The sequence below is a fragment of the Serinus canaria genome, chromosome 1 (assembly GCF_022539315.1).
Source record: "Serinus canaria isolate serCan28SL12 chromosome 1, serCan2020, whole genome shotgun sequence".
NCBI classification, from domain to species: Eukaryota; Metazoa; Chordata; class Aves; order Passeriformes; family Fringillidae; genus Serinus; species Serinus canaria.
The window spans coordinates 93,976,488-94,003,641 of NC_066313.1; the positions used below are offsets into that span (position 1 = coordinate 93,976,488).

Consider the following 27,154-nt stretch of genomic DNA (forward strand, 5'->3'; position numbering starts at 1 on the left):
ACCAGCTGTTGGCAACAGGAACTGGGGTTTTATGTAGTCATGTATGGGGTAAAAAGAAGGGAGTGTCTGTTTGTCTGGTTCTCTCCCCAGATAAGTTTTTTTACCCTGTGGTGTCTAGGAATGAGTAGAGCTGATGGACCAGGTGCTGGTCCAACAACTGTGTTAAGAAATACTGAGCCCAGCTCAATCCAGCCCACTTTCTTTTCCAGTCTCTCCACTTTGCAGTTCTGCTTCCTCATGCTGTTGTTTATGAGTCCACCTCTGCATTACTCAGCAAGTCTGACAGGCAGCCAGCAATCTACTGGTAAAGTAAAAGAAATGCTATATTTTAACTTTCATTACCTAGACCAAATATAAATGGAACATCAGTACACAAACAATTCCATACCATGTAGTATCAGTCCTAATGCAAGTGTCAATGCAAGTAGAAACATTTATGTGGCTCCTGGGAATGTGGAGGCTGAAGAGTGTATGTGAAATGCCTCTACACAAACACAGTTTGAATCCATTCACCTTGTCCCAAAATGGCAACAGGGCCACAGCTTTCTAGCAGCACAGTGGCTTCCTCCTGTCTGCTGCCCACACTGCAGGCACTGGTGTAAAGGCACCTCAGCTGGCCTGTCAGCCAGTTGCCTTCCTAAAGGAACAGCCCTTAATTCCTTTGAGATAATTCTCTGCTGTTCTCCTGTTGGTTTCTGTTACATTACTTGGCTCCCTAAGACTGCAAGTGCATTCCAGTGTGGCCAGCACATCTCAGAGTCACTGGCAGAGGGTCCTCTTGCGTGCTGTCCCTCCAACCTTCACTTCTTATCCCACAGGTCACCAGGCACAAACCTGATACCGTCCCCCTCCCCCATCACAACTAGTTTAAAGCTCTATCAATGGGCCCCTCTGGTTCCCAAGCAGCAACTCTCCTCCCTGAGAAAGGCGAGTCCTTACTGGTACAAGCATGCCTGGTGCTGCACAGACCATTCCATGGCGAGAAAACCCAGAATTTCGGTGGTGATCCCAGCCACAGAACCATGTGGTAATAGACTCAGCCCATCTGTTTCTTCCAATGTTGCTGCCTTCAACTGGAGTATAGAGGAAATCATAACTTGTGCCTCAGATCCCCTTACCAAACATTCCAAGGCCCTGAAAGTCCTTTTTGATCATCCTTGGACTACGTGTTGCTACTTCATCATCCCCTACGTGGAAAATCAGCAATGAGTAGTAGTCTCAGGACTGCTCCAGATTAGGAAGTTTCTGGGTGTCATCCCTACCCAGGCCCCCAGGAAGGCAGCAGGCCTTCCTATGGGTAGGGCCTGACTGGACACAGAGCTCCAGATGTGGCCTCACCAGGGCTGAGCAGAGGGGCAGGATCACCTCCCTGCTGCCAATGCTCTCCCTAATGCCCCCCAAGGATCCCATTGGCCTTCATGGCCACAAGGACACACTGCTGGCTCATGGACAGAAGGTTGTCCACCACCACCCCCAGGTCCTTCTCCACAGAGCTTCTTTCCAGCAGGTCACTCCCAGCCTGCCCTGGCCCAGAGGGTTGTTGTTCCCCAAGTGCAGGACCTGCCTTTGCTGAATTCCAGGCAGTTCTTCCCTGCCCATCTCTCCACCCTGTCGAGGTCCTGCTGCACAGCACACTGGGGTACTGGCCACTCCTCTCAGCTTTGTCTTGTCACTGAACTTGCTGAGGAGGCTTTTGCTCTCTCATCCAAGTCAATGATGAACAAGAGAAACAATACTGGGCCAGTACTGAACCCTGGGGGATACCACAATTGACAGGCCCCAGCCAGACCCTCATTACATCCCTCTGCTATCTGCCAGTCAGTCACTTCTCAATCCATCCAGTCCTTCCTGAGTTAGTTTATGAGGATATTGTGAGAAAGTGTCAAAAGCCTTGCTGAAATTGAGGTACAAAATATCCACTGCATTTCCCCATCCACCCAGGTAAGTTGTTTCATTGTAGAAGGCCATCAGGTTGGTCAAGGACTACTCCTGATAATCTACTTGTCATCCATGTGGAGAAGGACTTCAGAGTGAGGCACTCCACCACTCTTCCAGGGATTGAGATGAGGCTGACTGCTTGGTAAATTCCCTAGGTCTTCCTTCTTGCCTCTTCTGAAGGCTGGGGTGACATTTGTTTTCTTCCAGTCCTCAGGCACTTCCTGTGATTGCCACAACCTTTTCGAAGGTCTTTGGCCTACTTAGGGTGTTCACCGGGTCTCTCAGCACATGTGGGTGCATCCCATGAGAGCCTAACCAAGGGAAACCTTACAACAAACACTCCTTTACCCAGATCTGCTCTGTCAGAGACTGCTGAAGGCTGCTCTCGTTGGTAAAGACTGAAGCAAGAAGGCGTCCAGCAACCCTGTCTTCTCCTTGTCCTCTGTTACCACGGTCCCATTCCCATTATTTCCAGATGTGTCTTGGCCTTCCTTGCCTCATTTCCACTCACTCTGACAACTTCTCTGTATTCATTCCAGGTGGCCTGACCCTGCTTCCATCTCCTGTGTATTTCCTACTCACACTGGAGAAATGACACGAGTTCTTTATTCATCCACACAGGTCTCTTGCCCACTTTGCCCAATTTCTGGCTCACCAGGATGCATCGTTCTTGAGCCTTGGAGAAGTGATCCTTATGATCAACTAGCTCTTCTGGACCTCTCTTCCCCACAGGATCTGTTCCCACAGGATTCTTCCAAGAAGACCCCTAAAGAGGCTAAAGCTTGCTCTCCTGAAGTCTGTGCTTACTTGCTGCCCTGCCTCCTTCTTGCCTAATCCTGAATTCCACAATCCCATGGTCACTGCAGCCAAGGCTGCCCCCAACATTTTTATCTCCAACAAGGCCTTCCATGTTAGTTGTAGTAAGGTTGAGCAGCAAGCAGCACACCATTCCTTGTGGAATCTTCCACCACCTGTCACACTCACACAAATCTCTTCCACCGAGGCGCTGAGAAGAAGTAAAAGGAATTTGCATTTTTAAAAGGTTAAGTGAATTCCCTGCATCACTTTGAAAATTTTAGCTAGCTAAAGCAATTGTTTAACTTTTCATTGCAAAACACAGAAAATCAAATCCATGCTGGAAAGACACCATTATGCTTCAGTTTAGCTCTGCTAACAATTTGGCCAAGTTTACACTTATTTATTTTCTAAATATGGTAAAGCTGCTTTATTAAGGAAAATATATTACCTTCCTAAGAAATAATGAAAAACATAGGGTAGCATGACTGCAAAGCACATTTTAAGTAATTTAAAACTTAAATTATCGTTGTTTTGTAATACAATAAAATAATAATTTCTAGCATTCTTACACTGGTTTCAAGATAGTGATTCAATTTTAAAGTAAAATTAATATCAGCTTATATACACCTTATGTGGATTCAATAAATTTGGGAGTGACTCAGAGAGATATTCTTGTAACCTCTGCCCTGCTTTAAAACCTGGACTACTTTTCTTGTGTGATTCCTTATTTGTTGGGCAGACACAAACCACTGGAAAACCCTTCCAATTACTTACCACAGAAGGCTTTGCAACTAAATTTTTACAAAACTGTATCAGGATCACTATGGAACAAGTGATGGATCACTACGGAACAAGGCCCTCATGCTTTCCTGCAAAGGCAATTCAGTTATCATGAAACATGTACTTGGCACATCTGTTTGGGGTTTTCAAGAAGAATTTTAAGAATTACAAGATTTTATTGCAGAAGTGAAATCCTTAGCAGTGTAACACAGCTAACAGGAAATGTTCCATTCCATTATTTTCTTATATTGACACTGTTACACCCTGGATTTTAATACAGATAAAATAAACTTTTTTTATTTACCTGCAACAGAACAGTCAAAAAATTGGCCCATTTCCAATCCCTTTTATGTCAACAAAAGCTAGATCAGTGAATGTGTAATCTCATTCTTTAAATGTACACAAGAAATCAACATGTGTTAAAATCAAGGGTTACCAGCAGCATTTAACATTGACTGCATTACTGAAACAATACAGAACAATGCTACTTAGATTTAATTCCATTTTCAGTACAACTTTCATGAATAAAAAGACCTAAATTATTGTCGAAACACATTTTCAGGACCTTTAGGCAAATTTCCAGTGACTGCATCTTCCATGAGATTTATGAACAGTCAGCAACAAATGTTCAATTCTATTTGAGCTAAACCCACTAAAGCTCCCAAATTGTTGTTGCTTCCACCCAGGCACCATAGAAAGACCTTTGCACAGGAGAATCAGTTTACAATTAGCCCATTTACCCTTTAGGCTTCCAGGGTTTAAATGCTAGAATGGGAAAGGGGCATCAGTAGAGTCACTGGGATTTGTGTCAAGAATACTTTCCAAGAAACTCAGGTTCAAGATAAAAATTAAATACCCAAACTGAATGAAATGTTGAATGTTGAAATACCCTGGTACTGTTGGAGGAAGATTTTTAAGTTATTGACAGTTTTACTCTCTTCTGACCAAAAATACTGAAAAAAACCCACAAATGAGACACCAGTTTCTAGCCAGTGTAAACTTTCTTAAAATGACAGAATTATGTTGGTTTAACTATGGTTGATATGTATCCTCCAACATGGTTCCTTTGTCCTGAAAGAGTAAATCACTTGGCTGTAATTTTGATATTTTATTACAGGTTGAGGTTTCCAAATAAAATATAAACAAACACTTCTGAAAACAGGCTAAGAAGAAAAGCACTTAACCTACAGACAAAAAAAGACTGAAAGCAGATTAAAAAAAAACAGACTTACCTTTGAACACTGTTTATGATTCTGGCACCAAGCAAGCGACCCATTGTTCTGAAAGACAAAAGAAATGTACATGAATAGTAATATTTCTTTCAGGCTAGACATATTCACCCTAACAAATTTAATTGGAACACACCATCCAATTCTGCTTAGACAATGATGTTGTGCCACAACATAAGTGCCAATCCTGACTCCTGGTCCCTTTTGTGGCATTAAAGGCTCACACAAGTGTAAAGTGAACTTTAAAAAGTTAGGAAAGCATTTCAGCAGGCAAGTTTGGTGGAAAACTGAACAAAGTCATCTTTCAGTCCATCTTTGTAAATGCTGTCTAGAATTTCTAAGGAGTAGACAAAAGGTAACACTTGCATTTATGAAATTGCTATAGATTGGTAGTGATTCATGAAAAGTCCATTAGTTGCATTTCAATATTGCACAACATTAAAAACAAATTGTCAAGCAACAATAATGAACAACATTTAAATAAATGGAAAATTCAATTAAATGCAATATGAGTTTCCCATAAGACACCTGTGCCAGCTTTATTTTATATTTTTGATAATAAAGTGTGTTCCCAAGATAAGGAAACAGCATAGCTGTGATTTATCCTGACTGCAGCAAAACAACCAATACAGTATTACAAGCAAAATAATAATTTAAGCTAAAGGAAAAGAAAACATGAAGAGAAGAGAAAGAGAAGTATGAAACTGGCACAGAGACAAACAGCAACTTGTTCTTCTAGAGATGTTTCTGAAGCATCAATTTTGAAAAAAACTCACAGCTCAGAAGTGTATGTTTGTGGTGGGAAAAGATGAAACAAAATAATGATTTACTTTCTGTATGGTGAAAGATTGAAACAACATCAGGAAGACCTAAATGACTGAACATGAGAAATGGGGTACAAACCCTCTAACACAACTGAAGTCCAGGGTAAGGACGTTATATGTATGTACTTCTTCCATCATTTATAAATCCATACTCTGGAAACAGAATGGCAAGAGTCTGATAAATCTGTTGTTCAGAACTGGGCTACAACTGTCAGTCTCTGAGGGAGCAAAAGGACACCCTTCCATAGGAATTAGGCAAGGGATTCCCACAGGGAATGTGACTGCAGTATTCTGTCACTGTTCGCACCAACTACAGATCTGAAAATCAGTTTCCAAGGAGGAGGAATCAAGTAGGCCAGAATGCAAAGTACTGATATAGCAGCTCTATATCTTTTTCTCTTTCTCCTTTTTCAATTTTTTTTTCTTTTTTTATTAAAGAGTGATGCAAATAATGGAATGATATACATATGTTACATATGTTGGTTTCATCCGGCACAACCTTCTTCACAGTACTAGTATGGTCTATGCTTTGCATTTGTGCTGGAAGCAGTGTTGATAACATGGGGATGTTTTTGTTACTGCTGAGCAGTGCTTATAACTGCTTGCATACAGCACCAAGGCCTTTCCTGCTCCTCACCCCATCCCACCAGGGAGGGCTGGGGGTGCACAAGGAGTTTGGAGGGGACATAGATGGGAGAGGTGACCCCAACTGACCAAAGGGATATTCCATACAATATGGCATCCTACTCAACATATAATGCCAAAGGGAGGAGGAGGAAGGGACGGATATTCAGAGTGATGGTGTTTGTCTTCCCAAATCCCACTATGCATGACCAAGGGCATGGCTGAACATCTGGAAAACAGTGAAATAATTCCTTGCTTTGCTTGTGCACACAGCTTTTGCTTCACCTATTAAACTGTCTTTATCACAACCCATGAGGTTCTTCTACTTTTACTGCTCTGATACTCTCTCCAGTCCCACCCACGGATCAACTGAGTGAGCACATGTCAAGCTTAGCTGCCAGCTGGCTCTTAACCACAACAATACATAACTTTTAATGTATAAAACTCAGACAACACAGATAAAGTAAAATTTATTCTGTCAATTTAAAATTCAGAAGGAGAAACAGATACATTAGAATCATTTTAATGGAGACAACCACAATAATTTGTAGCATTGTGCTCTGATCTCAGCAAAGTCTCTAAGTTTGAAAAAAGTGATTTGCTACCACAACTATGAATCCTAAGCTTTGAAGCTGAATCTCTCTTTGTGAATGTTTAAAAAGATCATGTCTGTGCATGCCTTCATACAAGTGTGTAGTCACAAATGTTTCCAAGTGGGCAGTAGGTCAAGGGAAGGGATTGTCCTCTTTTAATCTGCTCTCACGAGCCATACCTGGAGAACTGCAGGCAGTTCTGGGATCCTCAGGACAAGAAAGTCAAGGACCTGTTGGAGAGGGTCCAGGGAAGGGCCACCAAAATCATCTGAGGATCAGAGCACCTTTCAATAAAGGCTGAGACACTTGGGGTAGTTCAGTCTGGAGAAAAGAATGCTCCAGAGAGACTTTTTTGCAGCCTTTCATTATATAAAGGGGACTTGCAAGAAAGGCAGAGAGACCAAGGCCTGTAGGGACAGAACAAAGGGCAACAGATGAAAACAGAGAGGGCAGATTTAGATTGGATCATAAGAAGTTTCTTCCCTAGATAAGGGTGGTGAGATGCCGGAACAGGTTGCCCCAGAGAACAAGTGGATGCTTCATCATTGGAACTGTTCAACAGCCAACACGATTTCATGGAAGACGCCAGGGCAGGAAGGATGAACTAGATGATCTTTAAAGATCTCTTCCAGTCTCCATCATTTTGTGACTTCAACAATCTCCATAGTCAGAATTACAGAATGGTTTGGCATTCACCACAACTCTTAATCTGAACTTCAGAAAATTCATATATGTCTTTTTTTCATATGAGCTGAAATGCTAACAATTTCTACTCCTGTATTACCAAGGAAACTATGGGGATAATAAATATAAAGACATATCCACTTTTTTCACTCCTTTCCACTTATTTGTAGTTATTTAGGAGCATTTTAAAACACTCAGTTTATACCATTTAATTTCAATATTTTATGAAAATTTATCTTCCAGCAGATTACCATGCAATACTACTTAATTTTATAATACCATTTTTATCTGTCATTACAGTAAAATTTAGCTAAAACAGATTCACTAGCATAAGATTAGCTAACTACGAGCACCATCTCAGGTCCAACCCCTTTGAAAAGAGACATAAATAAAAGAAATAAAACTTTAGAACAGCTGTAAATAACATAAGCTAGTGGGAATTCTTTAGTACTATTCTCAATGCTGTATTAGGATTTATTATTTCCATTTACAAATCTAGCCAGCAGCGATGTTAAAACAATATTTTATGTGCTAGTTTCAATTTATCCCCCTTTCTTCTCCACATAAAATGTGACAGAAGTAGCTGATTGCAATAACAGATCAGTAGCAGCTCACCACTTTGTTTCAGTTACACTGCTACTTTCCACTGAACTAGAAAAAGCACCTCTGCTTTTAAATTAGATCTGTTACTTGAGACAATAAAGCCATAAATGCCCAGATGTGTGGTTCCCCTACTTAATTTCAACATCTACAACTGCTTTTATTTTTCTACTGAAACCTTTTAGTACTTGAGTTAAAAAGGAAGTCTATAAAAATGTAAAAATATTGTTTAGCAACTTCAACTTCATACAAACTAAAATGATGTGAATGACCTTTCATTGTACAAGGAAAACAAATTCTACAGGCTTCCTTTGAACAGCAAGGTATCAGAGCAAGCACAAACTCTAAATGAAGGCTCTCCTCCACTCTGCATCTTAACACCTGGTTAATCACAAACATTCAGCTGTGATTATTGCTCATGCCAGTGTACCTGGCTGAAATCATAATTTCAAATAATGAGCAATTTTTGGTTTATCTGTAGCATTTTACATGCTCCCACATTCCATTCTCAGTTCCCTCATGTCTGTTTTTCTTCAAACTCCATTCTGACTTATGCCGATGAGACTTTTGACTTTGTCTTTAGTGGTGGCTTCAATCTGCAGTGAAGAAATGGCCTCAAGGAAGAGTTACATACCATTTTTCCTACCCATTTATAAGCCTTGCACAGCCTATCTTCAGGGCAACCTAGAAGCATCCTAATTTGCACACTGAAGAGAGCAAACTGCACTCAACAAGGCAAATTCCAAGCATCCCATCTTCCCAGGCCTGACACATTGTATAAAAGATGCCAGGCAGAGGAAACTAAAGCAGTCTCCAATAGCACATAGGAGATGGATTAGAGGAACTCAGGCCACCACCTGAGCCCCACACACTTTGAATCTGCCAGGAAGGAAATGGTAGACAAACTTCAAGAATCAGACCTTCAAAGACCAGGGCTGTTTGACATGTAAAAAAAAAAAAAAAGAGCTTAAAAAACCAAAAACAGGACGGGGAAAAAAACTAAAACGAAACAACAGATAAATATTACAAGACTCTTAGGATTACAAGACCATATTACAAGATTCATTCCAGCAAGTAACTTGATTTCCTTTGTTAACTGCAAATGCCCTTCGTCCTAAACAGTTAACACAAACATCTGTATTCTGTGCCTTGAAAAAAGGAAAGCTGTGCAGCCTCTCTTGTATAGAAAAAAATACATGTAGAGAAGTAAGAAAGATCAATCTTCTTCTACCTACAGTAGGCCCCATGGGGGGAAAAAAGTTAATAACATTCACAAGCAAGTACAAACTGGTCTTTGATTGGAGCAATGTCAAAAAAGAAAAAAAAACAGTATCAAATTACTTAATTTGCATCTCTGTCCCTAATTATCTTAGGAGATACAACCCTTGTTTTGAAATGCCAGACATGAGTTGTGAAAATTAACTAGCCACCTCATCTGCTATGACAGTAGCTGCATATCTATTATCAGTTTTGGAAGTCTCTTCCCCCTACCCAATCTTCAATCCACATTTGTGTGAAACCACTGTCTCTCAGAAGGGGCCTCTCCTGACAACCTCATTGATTCTTTCAAAATGACAAAATAGCATAGAAATAAACCCTTCAAATAACAGTACCCACTGAAGTAAAACAGAACATTTGAGTAGACCAATCAATACTGCTGCAATGATGAATTTAAAAAGAGGCTCCCAATATACATTTTCTGTACCCTTTCAAAAATCTCAACAGCATGAAGTTAAAAGTAACAATAAGTATAAGTTGTGTTTAACATGCATTTCCTGACTGCCTGGTTACTGTGGCACAAATTAAAACAGGCACTTGTCTATGTCATTGTTGTGTGCCCCAGGCACAGCTCTGAAACGTGGAACTAAGGTGCAAAATGGAATCAACAAAATCAAACTAGGCATCTCAGCTCCCAAATACAAAAGTATGCACTTAGGAATGAATTTCAGATAAGTCTGTACACTTAGTGGAGAGAGTTATCAAAACCAATAGATAGGAAATGCCAAAGAGAAATTTATTTCTTAAAGCCCTTCTATCAAGATCAAACACAAACTTGTAGTAAATGTATGGGCAGGGGAACCACAGTACCACCTTTCCTGGTCTTTGGTATTTAGTCATGCTTTTGTATATAAATAACAGGAACAGATTTTTCTTTGAAAACAATGCAGGAAAATGAAAAGAGGACACAACACGATGCACACCCACCCCAGAAGTCTTTCACCAAATTACAGCAAATTTAAGCTCTTATGCACTTTGAGATGACTCAGCAGCAGGCTGGAGGGAAGACTAAAACCTGGCCAGTAAACCAAACCACTCTGTAGAAATGCAAAGGAGAAACATGGAGCTGCAGGTGGTGAAGGAGAAATGAAGTTCAATAGTGAGGTCCATCTCAGAAACAAGACTGGCTCTTTCAAGGACAACTTATGCAAACATATTTTTAGCATTGTTTCTACTACATGCTTGATCAGCATATGTCAAGCCTGAAGACCATCCACTGGAGAAGCCATGGATAGAAGAAGAACAGTATGAGATGAAAATACCCAAAAAATACAACAAAATAGCAGTAATATTCTGAATAGTAATAATAATATTCTGGTTCCTTGGCTTCTGTTCAGGAAAGAAAGGAAGGAAATACAAAGAACTGAAATGAGTACATTTTTCTCTTTATGATTTCATTGCACATTATATTTTACAGAAATAAGTCCTTAGTAAGGGATTTCTGTTGCCTTATAATTGTTCTAAGAAAGAATGAAACTGAAAAAAGTGAGCATCAATTAATAGTAAATTGAATGTTACTGTGTAGCTTTGAGCCATTCCCATCTGTCCTGTCAGTAGACCCCAGGAAGAGATCAGTGCCTTCCTCTCCACTTCCCCTTTTCAGATAGAGAGCAATGAGGTCACCCTTCAGCCTCCTCCTCTCCAATCTAGAAAAGCCCAAAGTCCTCAGCCACACTTCTCAGGATGTCTTCCAGCCCTGTCACTGGCTTTGTTGTCTTCCTCTGGGAGCATTCAAGGACTTTGGCATCCTTAATAAATTGTAGGGCCCAGAACTGCACACAGCACTCTTGGTGAGCCTGCACCAATGATGAATGCAGTGGGATAATCACCATTTGGAGCAGCTCTGGTGGGGCTGTGTTTGATGCACTCCAGGATGTGATTTTCCCTCTCAGCTGCTTTGGAACCCAGCTGATTCCTGCTCAGTCTGATGCTGATCAGTCACCCCAGATCTTTTTCTGCAGGGCTGCTCTCCAACTCCTCCTCTGCCAGTATATACTTGTGCCCAGCGTTATGAAGAATCCAACATTTTTTACGTGTTGAATTTCATCCTATTAACCATTGCTCAATGCTCTAACCTATCTAGATCCCCATACAAGGCCTCTCATCCCTCAAAAGAATCACCAGCACCTCCCAATTTGGTATCATCAGCAAGCTTACACTAGTGGTGCATTCACCTGCTGCACCATGAGCACTGATAAATGCATTGAACAGAGCTGGCTCTAGAACCAAACCCTGAGGAATCACCAGTGATGACCAGATGACACCAGCCAGATGTGGCCCCATTGCTTAAACCTTTGAGCCCTGACCTTCAGTTCTCCCAGCACACCAGGAGCCCACTCATCCCACAGCTGTCCCTGGCATTCCCTGACCCTGGCTCATCTTTTGCCATGCCTGAGGCTGTTGATGACCCTGCTACCAGCACCCAGCTCTGCCCAGCCCTCGGAGAGGCCATAGCCTGCAAGGAGGTCACCTCCAGCCCCTGGCTCTCAACGCCCTGGGAGCCAGCCCAGGCTGAGACTGAAAGCACAAGACTGTGCTTTAAGGTCTAAAATAACATTTTCATTTATTCCTGATGTATAAGTAATGTTCTTAGACTTTATTCTAGTCAGCAAAGGCAAAAAGCAAAATTTCAACACCAAAACCACATAAAGATCACCCAAACAAGAGAAAACAAAAAAAGTATATAAAACCTACCAGAACAAAACAAAAAAAGCAACATAAAATATTGCATAGAACTCAAATGTGAGAAAAGGTAGGAGCTCAAACAGCACTTAGCACCATATTAGTCCCACTGTTTAATATATTACTGTCAGATAACTTTAGGACTGTGTTATATAAACACATGTAGAAATTCAGCATTAAGCTTAACTATGTACATATATTTCCTCTGCCATCTTATAATGACATACAACTCTTAAAAAAAAAAAAAAAAAAAAAAAAAAAACAGGGAAAAAACCCCACCAAGCAACAGTATTCCCAAAAAAAAAAAGACGCTGAAGGCAAGAACACATTTTGGAACAAACACCTGAAGTAATTCTGCTACTGTAACTAACCCCTGTGATTCCTCACAACTAAATCAAATGTACAATGCCCGTGGAGGAAGCCATTTTTATACCACAGATGTTTAAACCATAGAAAAGTCAATGCTGCCTACTGGTTAATCCAAAGTAATTAAGTTAAAGAGATGACTGAATGAAAGAAATACTTATAAAACTGATCATCCTAAAAATTCATTCTCTGAATTTGCAGCCATAAACCAAATTAAATTATCATGGGCCACAGTGTGACTCACACTGCCACCTAATTTTAAACATCTGGATTTGACACCAGAAAATGGATATCACTAATAATTTTTTAGAAAGTCTTAGTCAGGTTTTCTTTTGGATTTATGTTGACATTGCCATCATCTGTAATGTGCTAGCTCCTATCACAAGATATGGTGGGTCCTCCTGTAGATGGATGGCTACAAATAGAACAATATTGACCTAAACTTTGTGTTGATATTTCCTAAATAGTTTATACAAAATCAACCTTTATTGCTGTTACAGACCAAAACATTAAAATATACAACTTCACATACACCAAAATCTGAAAAAAAAAGTTAGACCAGAGTAATTAAAAAAGAAATTAAGAAAATCACCATCCATCACCTATATCATGATACCCAACACTATCTGCTCTCTGTCATCATCAATAGGTTCCTAGAAAGACAATCATCAAAATCCAAAGGCCATTACCAATGAAACAGCAGAAGACTGGTACTTTTGAGAATAGACTATGCATTGTTTGCATTAAATTTGCATCTCTAAGTATGGGACACCTTTCCTCTTTTTCGAGCACTGTCTTCTCAAAAGCACAGAGAAACTCCTAGATAAACACAAGCTGTAAAAACAAATGAGCACAGAAATCCTTGTGTCTCCACACACTTGTGAGTTATGACTGCCTTCTTGTGGTTTCACAGACTTCACTCTTACCACTTCTAAGACTGATCTCAACTGAGGTCTTATTCTGTTTAGCAGAAGTTTTTACCAATCTGTAAAAGAATCCAGATGAAATAAACTTCACTTCTCCATGCAACAGGAGGAATTAAACACACTGGAAGATATTAAAGTTATATATTAAAGCTCCAACTATATATGGGCCAAATTTCAAACACACTTTTTTGGGATTAAATAATCCAGTTGAAGTGAACAGAAACTAGTCTAACAGCATTCATATGGGAAGCAAAAGATAGCCTGTCAACTACTTGTTCATAGGCTCTATTTCAAAATCCCCACCCTTTCAAAATTCTAATGCACCTCTTCTGTTGTGTCCTAAACTTGATTTGCTGTACATATGAAATAATGAGATAAAAAGTATATGGTGGATCAAGGATGTGACAGAAGTGTAGCCTTGGGAAATTAATACCAAAAAGAACAAAATGCATCCTAAAAATGTAATGCTTGCTTACATAAGATACAATATAAATGCAGACATATACAATCTACTTTGTATTTGAAAAAAATGCAACTGGTTCTCAATATACTGTAGGATTCAATGCTTCAGCAATGTTTGCATGCTGCTTTGAATGCTGATTTGATTTTATAACTGAAAACTACAGTCCATATTACTATTCTCTAAAGATGACTGGTTAGTTGGGTGACTCCCAACAGCATGTGATGTGGTATGTTTATCACAGGCTGCATTTGCCTCCACTGCCTACCAACAGAGCACTCCAGAATCAGCTACAAACTCCCTAGGAAGTCATGTGGACCACAGAAATACATCTGTTGAGCAAAACACCTGGTCCTGATGGGCTTGATGTATGCACTACACATATTTCAACTTTCCCCTTTCCTTAAACTAATTCTAGTCTGGTCCCATGGACACAATGTCCATTAGTTGCTAAAGTACATTACATCCCTCTGGATTATCTCTCCCAGTTATGTTAATCCAGAAGAAATCCAGTGCATGAACTCTTAGACTGGTCTATAATGTGAAAGAAAAGGTGATCATGATACTTAAGAGACTCACTTCCAAAACAAACTCTGATCCATATTAAAACACTAATGTGAAGTTGCATCTCAGACATTTCTAACATCTCCCGAACACACAAGAGTAGTAATTCAGTGCTTCCTATTAGACTAAATTTTCCTCTGAAACCACAGGTTCAGGGTCAGTCAGGGCAGCTTTACTTTCCAGACTTGCAAAATGCTTAAGGTTCTGTTGTCTCACATCCTTAAGAAACCAACCACACACACACACACAAAAAATAACCACCATGCATTTTTACATCAACCAAAATGCCCATTATAAATAGGCTAGCCATAAACTACACAAACACGGAATAGTCCATGCATGTTGCATTATCATGGAGTAATTTCTGATTCCAAAAACTGCTGCATGCTTTTTACTGCACCACATACTGGCCATGTGAAGTTTCACTGTATTTTCTCCTATTCTGTCTGGAATGTATTCGAGGGACATTGTTATACACCACAGTTGTAACTTTGGCAAGAGTATGGATACACACCTGTCTCTCAAACTTAGCAGCTCTTCAGTAGCCATGACTATGATAAATTTCAGGAATGTGTTTCCTTTCCCTTTGGCACATGTTACCAGTTTACAAGATACTAAATATTTCAAGCCATAGTAGCAGCCACATCCCCACAAGCTGATGAATACATATATTTTCAGTTCCCTTTTAAAGGAACACAAATGAAAATATAAATTCCATGAAGCACCTTTCTCAACATAAAATATTTGTGACAAATATCTCCTTATTCCTTTTGTCCTGATGTATTACTAAAAGATTTTTCTTCTTTGAAGGCAATAAGCTCAATAAACATAATTGCCAATATGAACATTGTGCTTAATTATCTTTTAACATTTTTAAAGCATGTAGTGAAGTATAATCTCAGCAGTAAAACTTAGCACAAACAACAATCCTACAGATGAAATATGCAGTCTAATATTTGACCACAACTATTCACTGGTAGCTCCAGAGACCTATTATATTTGTAACATTTTTTATACAAAATAATGTTTTGGAGGAAATATTAAAGTGCATAGAAAAGCTCTCAAAATTAACACAGTCTTTGGAGGTCTAAAAGTTGTGTAAACAGTCCTTGGGGATTTTGTTCTATTTTCCACAGAAGACCTATCTCAGTGAGTGAAGTGTACCTCACCAGACCTGGGATTTTATAGAAACATTAGCAAAAGGGTTGTGGCCATTCAGGAATTAGAGATTTTGTCAAATAAAAAATGACCCTTGGACTTGAGCAGAATAGCCTTTCTGCAATCTGAACCAAACCCAACACAGTATTGTTAGAAACCACACACACAAAAAAAAAAAAAAGTCTTTCACCACAACAGTTAAAGCAGCATTTCAAAAGAAAAAAAAAGCATTATTGCCCTGATATATTTTAATTATTATTATTTTTATACATCTGCTTTCACTGTAGATGTTGAAGGGAAACAGAAAAGATGTAATGGGTGCAGTTTAATAAGGCCACAAATTATTGTTTCATCTCTAAAGCACAGCTCAACAAAAATCTTATCAGACAGGTTAAGACTCTTCTCTCCTTTGATCCTTTTTTTTGGTCCTTGGCCTGTCCCTTCCCAACCCAGCTCTCATTTCTGCAGAAGGCCAACACACAGAGCTGCCAATTAAACCTGCCATAAAGATTAGGGGATGCCAGTAGCATCTGCTCAGATACCACACATCCCATCACTTACTGAACCTCCTCCTCCCAACAGTGTCACACAAACAGAGGAAACCATGATGCCCTTCTCCAGACCAGTCAGTGCTGCTGCCTTTCCCCAGCTCCCAGACCTGTAATCCCTGTTGGTGTTTATGTGCAGACCACATTCTTATTCCTTTCCTATTTTAAGGAATGGTAACAGATCCCACGACAGCAGAAGTTGCGATGACATTGTGGTGGCAATGGATGAAAAACAGGGCTCAAGAAAAGGAACACACTGAAGGGTGGGTGAGTCTTTCCCTTTCCACTTGAAATTTAACACATCTGCTAACCTGATCCTAGCTGAGACCCTTTGGCCCTGCAACACTGACAGTATATTCCTGAGAGAAACAGCCTTTTAATACAAGTTACAATAGATTCTTCCTGTTTTCTTAGGGGCTTTTTCCAGTTTAAGAACTGTATGCTACAAGAAATGTATATTCCATGGGACAATTGCTGCAGGCCAGTGTTCTAGACCACCTTGCAAGCAACCTAAGACTGTGAAAGGACAGATGAGAGAGAGAAGAAATCAACATTAAATTCTACTGATAACAATAGACTAAAACTACTCATACAATTCAAGGTAAAGGGGTATTAACTTGATCTTTCTTCACTGACAATCTTCAGTGGAAGATTTATGTTGTTTCATCACATTGCCATAAAATTTCCCACAAACATAAAAGCACTTCATATGTCAGGTTTTTAGAATACAGTCTTATAACTAACTAATGAAGACATACCATAAAAGGAAAATAAATCTCCCTTCAAGGCAGAACTGAAGCATTTGTCATTAACACATATGGTTACCAGAGATGTAGCTGTTATGCAGAACAAGCATTTGCTGACAGGTCCATCATGTTTCAGACCTTCCTGGCACCAGGTGAAAGAGCTAAAAGTTAAATCAGGTTAATTTGCATTGAAGCAATTGAAAGGCTTGTAACATGAGAGATGTAAAAGCACAGCCTAAGTCCCTACCCAAGCCACAGAATTTTAAAGCCTTCAGTTAATGTAAACAATTAGATATGTAATGACACAGAATTCCACTGCAGGAATCACACCAGTTGTGAAGCAAATAAAAGCATTTGCTTTCATATCTTTAATCTAAATCAACTGCCACAAAAGAAAACCACTGTAATATGTATCCTTAAGTTCATAAAATGTGGATGACTGCAGTTAATACCAGTTGTCAATAACTTGTACCATCAGCAGGCATTTCATATTAAGATTCTGTTTCTCTTTCTTAAATCACCTTTTTCTGCAGAACTGACAAATATTTCAGTTGTTCCTTTTTGGAAAGTTGCTGATACTGGTGGTATGCTCCAGGAATTCTGTCCCAATTATTAAGTTTCCTTCCATTTTACTAGCCTTGTCACCTGTGTAAAGCAACTATGACAGAAAGACAGTGAAGGGGGTTCTGGTACTACAAGTAGATTGATAATATTCAAGTTTCTTTTTCATTGGACTGAGGAGCTCTGCTCAATTTACTTTCTCAGTGGGAAGTTCATGGGTGAGAACAAGTTAACTGAGGCTCGATCTTTACCAGATGGATTTCCTAGGTATGACTAAGCATCTTAGAGGCATAAAAATTTGACATCTGCTCCTATTATTAAGAGAACAAGCCATGCCTGTTGATGAAACTTAAAAAGATACTTTGGAATCTCTGACAGCACCTGGATACATGGAATAACAATCAGAAACTGGGTAGTATCTCATCTTTAAAAAAAAAAAAATATTCTACTGTCTTTAGAGGTACTTAGCTCTGGTTACATTAAATTGCTTCTACCTTCCCTTGTCATCTCAAAGAATCTCTTCTACAAATATTTAAAGATGCTTTACATCTAGCACATAACTGGCAATTCAGTTTTACTTTGTCCTAATGGCATTGTGTTATTTACTACCATTGAATTGAAAAGAAAGATGTCATGATACAACATGAGATGGTATTTAACGAATTCAAGTTAATCACCTTTATAGATAAGAACAAGAAAGTTCTCTGCATGTTGTTTAAACTCTAAGCAGATATTTCTATTATATTTTCACTGGCCTAAGCTTCTTTCCACTGAAACTGATGGATGCATTACTATCAAATGTAGAGATATCAGACTTAGGCCAGAAACAAAAACTCCAGAAAAATCCTGTCTTAGCCTATTAATTATATAAATGGAAGAATCAATGAGTATCGGTTAGAAATCTGAAAGTAAACAACATGAGCCCACCCTTCATTAATTTGTAAAGTTCTGCAGTTTTTAAAACTAACCAAGTCGTGTTTTCTATTCCAAAACAAAGGCAGCCAGCATATCCTTTAGGAAACTGTAAATGTTCACTTTTCTACAATTTGGAAAACAGCTGAGGTTAAATTTAACTTTCAAGTATAGTTCACACTGCTGCTCTTTTTTTTTTTACATAAGGACAGTTTTGAACACAGGAAGAAGACTTGAAATAATTCTTGCTTGCTGTTCCACATCAATTGCCACTGGAAATTCTGGCTTTGATGCTGTCCAGTGCTCAAACGCATGGGTGTGAATCTATGAATAATCCAAATCTTTTAAAAAATGAACTAATATGCTGCATGTGCATTTCTACTCCACTTGGCCAGTGAGAAGCCACTGGACAGAAAACCCATGAAACTTACCAGAAAGCTACTGTTGTTCACATTGTGTATTCAACTTTTTAACTCAAAGAAAAAATCCAGCTGTAAGCTCCTAGCTGTAAAATTCTACATCTTCTTTCTTTATCTATCCTGACAAACATGTCCCATAGCTGCTACTAAGTAGTATATGAAGTGACACACTCTTCATTAATTGGATTATTTTTACCTCTTTGTGTCAGTTTGTCTAAACCCAAATGTTTCTTCCACCTACTGCATATCCAGACTGACCAATGTTTGGCTAATTCTTGATCTCAGTTCATAGTTGCATAGAAGGAAATTTCAAAACAGAAGAAAGCCTCAAGCTCTTTTAGTTCCAGTTCCCTTCCCAAAATTGTTAGGAACAAATTAAATGTCAACATGTAATACACTCTTTGTAACTAATTAAAATGGGGGCAGATAATGGTGTGATTCATTATTGTCTAGTTGTAGTTACACATTAACATGATTTTATTGTTGTCAAAGGAGCTACAACCATCACCTAAACAAAAAAGAAAGAAAAGTCACACAGTTGAAATAGCTTATATATAGGGATACAAATAGTCACTGTATCAAGACATCATCATCATCATAATATATTGTTATCACCCCCTCCTCACTATTTGCTGTTTCACATATTTGTTTGGCCATGTGCTAAATTCAAAGGAAACCCAAAGTCTTACAGCACCGAGGTCAAAAAAATGAATTTGTAGTGTCTAGGTCCACAAATGCCCTGAGGCCTTACTGGAATGTTCCAGCCATTAGCAGTTAAAAAACACAATCAGTTAAATACAAATGACATATTGCTCTATGCTCATGGCCTAAATCACTAGCTGAGAAATCACATTCATGTACATGAACTGAGATTGCTTTTCTTTTTTTTTTTTTTTTTTAAGATAAATTACTGTGAAGATAACTTCCCTAAAGAGTAACATATTAAAAAAAGAAAAAACAGAACTATGCTTCTAAATTCTCATAAGAATGGCAAGGAAAGTTGAACTATGCTTGCACTAGACTAAATAAGTACATGATTCTCATCCAATCTTCACCATCAGCCTCAATTTCTGACTGTCTGGACACAAGACATTTGCTCCAAAGCAATCCTTTTTCCCTCATATTATCTTATTATGATCTAGCATCCATGACAGCTAGATTGCAGCCCTCACAGGCAGAAAAAACAGGCTTCACTACCTTGGCCAGGTTTGCAGTTTCAGCTGTGACCACTTGAGGAATTACAGTGGCAGCAGTTTGTCTGAGTTCTGACATGAAATACATGTCAGCTACAACTTTGTTGTGAATTTTCATAGCAGCCCTTCCTGTAAATGACTTCTTCCATGAAGACAAAAGGGTTTTCAAAACATGCTTACTGTGTTTCAAAAATGAAAAATTAAATTTTTTAAACCAAGTAAAATTTCAAGCAGCTGAGAAAGGACAGAAATAAAACCTGTTCACAAGAAACAGTTACAAAAAACTCTTCCTACAGACCCATTACATCTGTTCTCTGCTCCCATAATTCCTTAATTTCAATTAACTGTGTCACAGGAAATTTTACTGTGCCCTCTACTCTCACATAATTTCTCCTTCCAGTATCACAAGCCTGCTAAAGTCCACCTATCTCCACCTTTCTCCATTCTGAGACTCTGTCCCTTTTCTCGCTTTTCCTACAAGTTCTGAAGACGTGCTCCCCAGCAATCTCAGCTGCCCACCAGGGGAGTCCTGTCCTTTGCAAGCTTGAGGCAAGTCTCTTCTTTTTTAGAGGAAAGTAATTACATGTGTGTGTACATAACTTTGATGTCACATCTCTTTGACAGTCTAGAGAGACGCATTGGTGAAAATGTTATTCACAGAAGACAACAGAAATGCGATTAAAACTTTAGACTGGGGTTGTTTCCCAAATCTGGAAACATCTGATATTCTTTTTAGAAGACAGAATGTGTGATTCTTTTTAATCAGAGAAGAAAAGAACAATACTCTACTTTCAAGTTTAAAGGATCCACTTACCTTTCAACACCCCCAGTCCTCCATCTCTGTGTCCTGTGACCTCTTGGTCATTAAAAGACTGAAAAACAGATACAACTGGAGCTGGGACACCCAGTTCACAGCACTCTACTTTGTTGACTACATGGACCTAGTGTTCACACGTGGACCTGATCCAGCTGAAATCAACAGAAGGCTTTTCATGAACTTCAAAGGTTTCTGAAGTAAAAAGCCTTATAAAGCTCAGCTGTGGGAGAGATCAAAAAATGAAGATTCTTGGTGTAAACTCCTAGGCAAGGAGTTTAGTGCAAGGTTTACATTTGTTAGGCACCAGCTACTAAATATCAATACAGATGTGTCTATCTTCTGTAGGATACTCCTGATACTCAGTCATTATTCCTACTTTCAATCTTTAAAGACATGGATGCTAAATTATACCACTCTCTTTTTCTGTTTACAAAAGTTGGCTATGTACTTCAATCCAGCTAGTCAGAGTAAAAATTCACACAGAATGGCCAGTGGAGATGCAGGTCAGAGTGTGAATAACAATCTCTATCAGTAAACACAAATTCAGCACTCAAGAAGATGCCCTTTACAAAATGACAAATGATGAGCATCTGGAAAATCAGTCTGCTTTTCAAGCTGTCTCAGAAATCTAACATTTTGGGGTTTTTCCTTAAACAACACTTACTAAATCAAATATATTTAAATTAAGCTCAGAGCACTAGTTAATCACAGAGACAATCCATATTCAGACAATAAATAATGCTTTAGTAATAGTTTTAACATGAACGCTACCCATCTGAAAAACCTTTTGCTCTGTATTAAGTGGCTATATCTTCCAATGCAAAAAGATTTACATTTTAGAACTGACAGTGTTTTTCTTTCAGAAGTTTTCTAATGCTTTTCAAAAGCAGCATTTCCTCCCCCTCACCAGCAAGACTGTGACATTTAAACTATTCTTTGCCAATATTTTTTACACATAAAATGTCTGCTTTAAAACCTATTAGTAATTCCTGTTGGGTTTATTGCACCTGGTATCCAGCACACTTACCAAATTAACAGCAATTTTAATTTTTCGAACATAAGCATAAAGAAATTTTTTTCTTAACATATAAGAACACACAAGTAAACATGAGAAAGATACCTTGGCAACTCCCATTGCTCAGTATCCACTTACATTTTCATACAGTTCACTTGATTTGCATTTAAACTTACACTTGAGACACAGTCAAGTATTTTAATTTAGGAAAGCAATGAGCAAGTCTGAGTCATCAAAGCCACTAGAAAACAATGACCAGACCATGCAAACCCCTGCACTCATATCAACTATGCAAGCATCCACTGAGGGCAAAGAGATTGGGGTCTGGCTATGACAAAATTAAAACTCCCACTTTGGGAGGTTCAAATCAGAAATCAGGGAGGTTCATACCAGACCAGGTTACAACAGCAAAGACTAACTGTGCCTCAATTACACAATATGGTGAATAATGCAGCTGTTTTCACTAAATGTAACCATTGTTATTCAAAACAAACCTTCCATTTTCACAGGTTTTACCCAAGATTCTGTTACATCAGTGCACCTTTTGCTCATGAACAGCAGATCCTGATAATCAGGGCACACCAAATACCAGAATAATTGTCCAAATCATATGCAATATGAACATTAAAAACAGAAGAAGAATTGGGCCTTTTAATGGGTTTTGAGAAAAAGTAATGACAAATGCTACATTTTTTCTGTGGAAATAAATTAGGAGCAGTGTGCTTTGCAAGACATATGAAAGTCAGAATTACTTAACACAAGGGCTATTTTTGGAAAAGAGATGAGTACTGAAACAGAACAAAAGCAGATGGCACACATCCTCACATTTAGAAAAGGTTTGTGAACATGTCCCAAGAGAACTAAGTAAAGTCAGTGCCTGGGGAGCCTGTCCATTGGAACTGAAATATTCTGGGAATAAGACACTACATATCTACCATATCTCACTACAGAAGTACCACATATCTTTTCAAAAGATTTAATAAAAAACAATTTATAGTTTCAGAATTATTCGAGACGGTTACAATAAAGGATTTCTTGATGATTTCCAGCATCTCTACAGCAGAGCATAGAGAGACACAAGCATCCTGGACTTTCAGCCTGGCCACCACTTTCCCAGCTGGGACCCATTGCAGATTATTGCAGGTGCAGTCACTTCAGAGTTACAGGCAATTTGAAGGCAGATGTGCTGGCCTTGAGACAAAACTAGCTTCCTGACTTGTAGGTGAAATCTGGTATTGCTTATCTAGAGGTAATCACTTGCACATTATTTGCTTGCAGATATAAAATCTGAGAACCTTTTATTACTTACTTAAAAGAATTGCCTGGTTTTCTTCAAAAACTTTAGTTGTCCTGAAAGACAAAAGTCCTTCTACAACCCTAAAAACAACCTCCTACCACCATAGAGTTATCAGTCATTCAATATAACAAACTTCTAAGGCCTTACTCTTCCCTTTTACAGCTACTAATCATTATGCAACATATGGCTCTATTAGCTTAAAACAATATTTTTCCATACTTTCAAAAACAATTTTGAGTTAGCCTTGGCTCATCTAGCTTAGTACTAATTCCTAAGTACTAAATCATAGTATATTACTATTAGATTTACACTAAATCACATTTACAAGAGGTAATTTCCCTCTAATTTCCTTCCATATATCACAAAACTGGCTTACCACTTGAAGGATGTCTATGTTGTATCAAAATTTTCAGCTACAATTCCTTCACTTCACAAACAATTTAACAGGAACACAGAACCCTTATGTGACCAAGGTCATCCACAGTGTTGCCTGAATGTTTCTAACCAGTGTCCATTTTAATGAGTTTAAACAATCTCTCATGAGCCTGTTCAAGCAGCAGTCACTATGCTGGATCACACAACATGTAGACATCTCCATGTACCTGGACTTTCCCCTGATGAATAAAGAAATGGATTTTCTAAGATTCAATTTAGTACTGAAGATTATCCCCTCAAAAAAAAATTTAAAACTATAGTGAGATGTACCAATATCTAAGAATTTTTTTTTAGCATTAGCATTGTGGTTTTAATGCACTGATAAAGGATCATGTATGAACTCATGTAAGAAAATCTAAATCATGGAAATGAATTTAAAAGCAAGAAACAGTATTTAACAGGCATTATACTCTTAAAAGGTAGCCAATCCTGTTCTCTCTTCTAGTCACTCCTCCACACCTGGAGTGCTAGGTCCAGTATTGGGCCCCCCATGACATGGAAAGAGAAGGACTTAGTGGAGGGAGCCCAGAAAAGGGATAGTAACATCTCTGACATGAGAAGAGGCTAAGAGAACTGGGAATGTTTAGTCTGGAACAGAAAAAACTCAATGGTTTCTCATCAATGTTTGTAAGTACCTGATGGGAGAGAGTAAAGAAATGGAGGCCAGACTCTGCTAAGTAAAGCCCAGTAACACAACAAGAGGTGATGGCCAAATTTGAAACATGGGAAACCTAAACTGAACATGAGAAAACACCTTTTTTGTTACTGTGAGGGTGGTTAAATGCTAGAACAAGTTGCCAAGAGGTGCTGTTCAGCCTCAGCATATACTCTGCAAGCATATGGCTGTAACCTCTCCAGTGACACCACAAACACATCACACCACAACCACAGGCAATCCTACTGGCAACTACCCCAAATTCTTAGGACATGTTCTACCACCCTCTCAGCTTTTGACCCAGTAAACAAGACTGACCAGTCCTGTGTCTTAAGTAAATTATCAAGTTGCACATATTACGCAGAAGACACTTGAGCTTGAGAGGTCTATAACAGATCCCACTAAGACAAAGATCAAGGAGTCCACAGGAAAAAAGTAAAGTTATCTCACCATAACATTTTAGCATAAGTAGTTACAGTGATGTTCAAGCTCTTATTCACAAAGAAAATTTTAATCATGCCAGGTTTTAAAACATGTCTCAAATGGCTGGCATTAGAGATTAAAATCCAAATTGTTTTTTCACTCAACTTGAAAACAAAACACTAAAAAGGTCACTGCCATGTCTGCTCCCCCAGAATAAAACAAGTTCATCCACAACTAATGTCACAAACGGGAAAGGCTACACCCACAGATAGCAATGCAAGCTTAGTCTCACTCCACTAAAACCAGCAGGTTATGCAGAAAAGCTCTACCAAAACTAATCTGAGGATTAGGCCTCTTGTCCAGCTGGCTGTATGAGGTCCCTGTTTATACCCATACCCTTTTCAAAAAACAAAAACTTGTGCAGTAACTGGCCTCATCTTCAAGGGGTTTTACCTACTGTACTAAATTAATATAAAACTAGATTCACAAACAAACTTTGAATACATCAAATTAAAATTTGTACCTTTCTCCTGGAGATCAACTCAAACACTGAGACAGAAACTGCCTTAATAAGAAAATGTTGAGGAAAGATTATATCCAATGACATCACTGCGCATCTTCTGTCCTGAAAATAGTATGCCTTTTTCCACACAGGATTCACAATCTTGGTGTTTCTTATGGAGCCAGACACCTTAGTCCTTCCACTCATTTCAGACTAGAAAAGGAATTGCCCTGCTCATCTTATAAGGGCACCATACTAACACCCAGGCATGGTCTTTTAGATAACAGCCAAACGCACACAACCCTGACTATGATATAGGACTTCAAGGTTCAAATCTACACCTTCTCCTAAGCAGGCCATTTGATGGCAAAGCTCCTGCTTAGTGGAAGACCATTCTTGCCATCCTCCCCTGTTCAGGTGTTTTAGAGAGAATTTTGTCAGAAAAAGAAGCACAGCACGAGGAGCTCTGCTTTATCAAGGGAGTGACCCAAGAGCATGGACAGGTTTCAGTGAATGCTCCAATTACTCCCTCATACATGTTCTGCAACAGTCAAAGCAAAACTCTAGTGTCAACACCCAAAATAAGTACTCTGAGCATAAGGCTAAAGAGATGAGCTCTCTTTGCCCTTAGTCTGTCTGGTCACAGGTCAATGAATGCTTCATTCAGTGCTGTCCAGGGGCCTGAGTTACACGGTTGGGATAAAAATGCTTTCTCTCATCTGCAAAACTTCAGAGGAAGCTAAAGCCCACAATTGAACGTATTCTAGTAAGATAGAAGAGATATGTTGGAGTCCCTTCATTTAGAAGGGATTAAACATAATTCTCTACTGTGGATGAGCATGTAATCAAAAAGTTTTATATAAAAGAAGAATCCACTATGACTCCTCCTAATTATAATTTTTTGTTTGATTGCTTAGGATGAAAGGCCTTTGCACTAGCATGCTCTCTGTGAAAGATCATGGCCTGGAAGTAGGCCACAGATATTAAACACACACATTTCATTGGGTCTAGGACCCATGTGGTGCATAACTCTCAATGATCTCATGTATCCTTTGGTATAATCTCTACATGGAACTTCCCAACACCACCAGAACTGGAAAACCCCCCTAGCCATGGAGATTTTACAGGAATAAGCAGGCATCCATGCCCCTTCAACAAGTACTCTGAAGATCAAAGATTTTTGATTTAGGTGACCAATTCTTCTTCTAGCCCACATCAATAGTCTACAAGGAATAAAAAAATATATTATTCAACCTATGCTTCAGTTAAAATAATTTCTACTGACAGTGTCTACTGACAGTGTACATTTAAAATAGGCTTAGAATTGCTTCCCAAGCGTAAACTAACAAATAGGTTTTTTAGAAGGAATACCTCTAATGAAACTTTTAAAAATAAGAACAGTAAAGAAAAATGGGTGAAAGGTCTTGGGGGGGGGAATGGATTAAAATCCCTTGTTGACATTTAAAAGTTGTAAAAATATTAGCTGCCATTCAAACAAAAGACACAGAATTAACCCAGACTTCCTATTCATACTGCCTGATTCTCTTTAAAAAGTTGTTAGTAGTGTGATTTTAGTACCATAAACTATGTGAAATTAAGTCTCTGTGAAGTTTTGGGGACATCATCTCTTGCAAAGCATGTCCAGCTGCTGTGTCCCTAACCCCCACCACAGAGGCTGTATCTAAAGCAGGGCTCAGAAATGAGTGGGTCAGTCTTTCAATACTTGCCTAACTGGGAGACACTAGAGTTCCTTCCTGCTCTGACTGGGAAGAGCTAGTGTTTAGTTTGCTTCAAAGGTTGAATCAGATTACAAGATAAGTGGACATCTGAAATGAAAAGAACTCCAGAAATTGCTACCAGTTGAGATGAAAAGGGGAGGGGAATGGCTAGAAGGAGGGAGAAGAGAAAGGAATGGATCATACCTTTAAACCCACATGGAATAATCTGGCCCAAACTTGCACATCCTACAGCCCACACTGTTTTATCAGTCTCCTGTGAGAACACTGGATGCTTGATGTACTTTAAAACTCTCCTCCTTTTCCTCGTTATAAGACAAGGGAGAGTTTAGCTTTTATAAACAAGACCACTTTATCTTCCAAACATTACAGTCGTTTCATGTCTAACAGG

At 38.9% G+C, this 27,154-nt stretch overlaps 1 protein-coding gene across 1 annotated transcript in view; it reads right to left on the reverse strand.

Annotated features, from left to right (window-relative positions):
* The window catches only part of ANOS1 (anosmin 1), a 132,054-nt gene that overhangs the window by 103,018 nt on the left and 1,882 nt on the right, over positions 1–27,154 (reverse strand). The window contains exon 2 of the mRNA XM_030234974.2: positions 4,749–4,796. Coding sequence (XP_030090834.1) covers positions 4,749–4,796 — 48 coding nt within the window. The remainder of the gene's footprint in view (positions 1–4,748; positions 4,797–27,154) is intronic.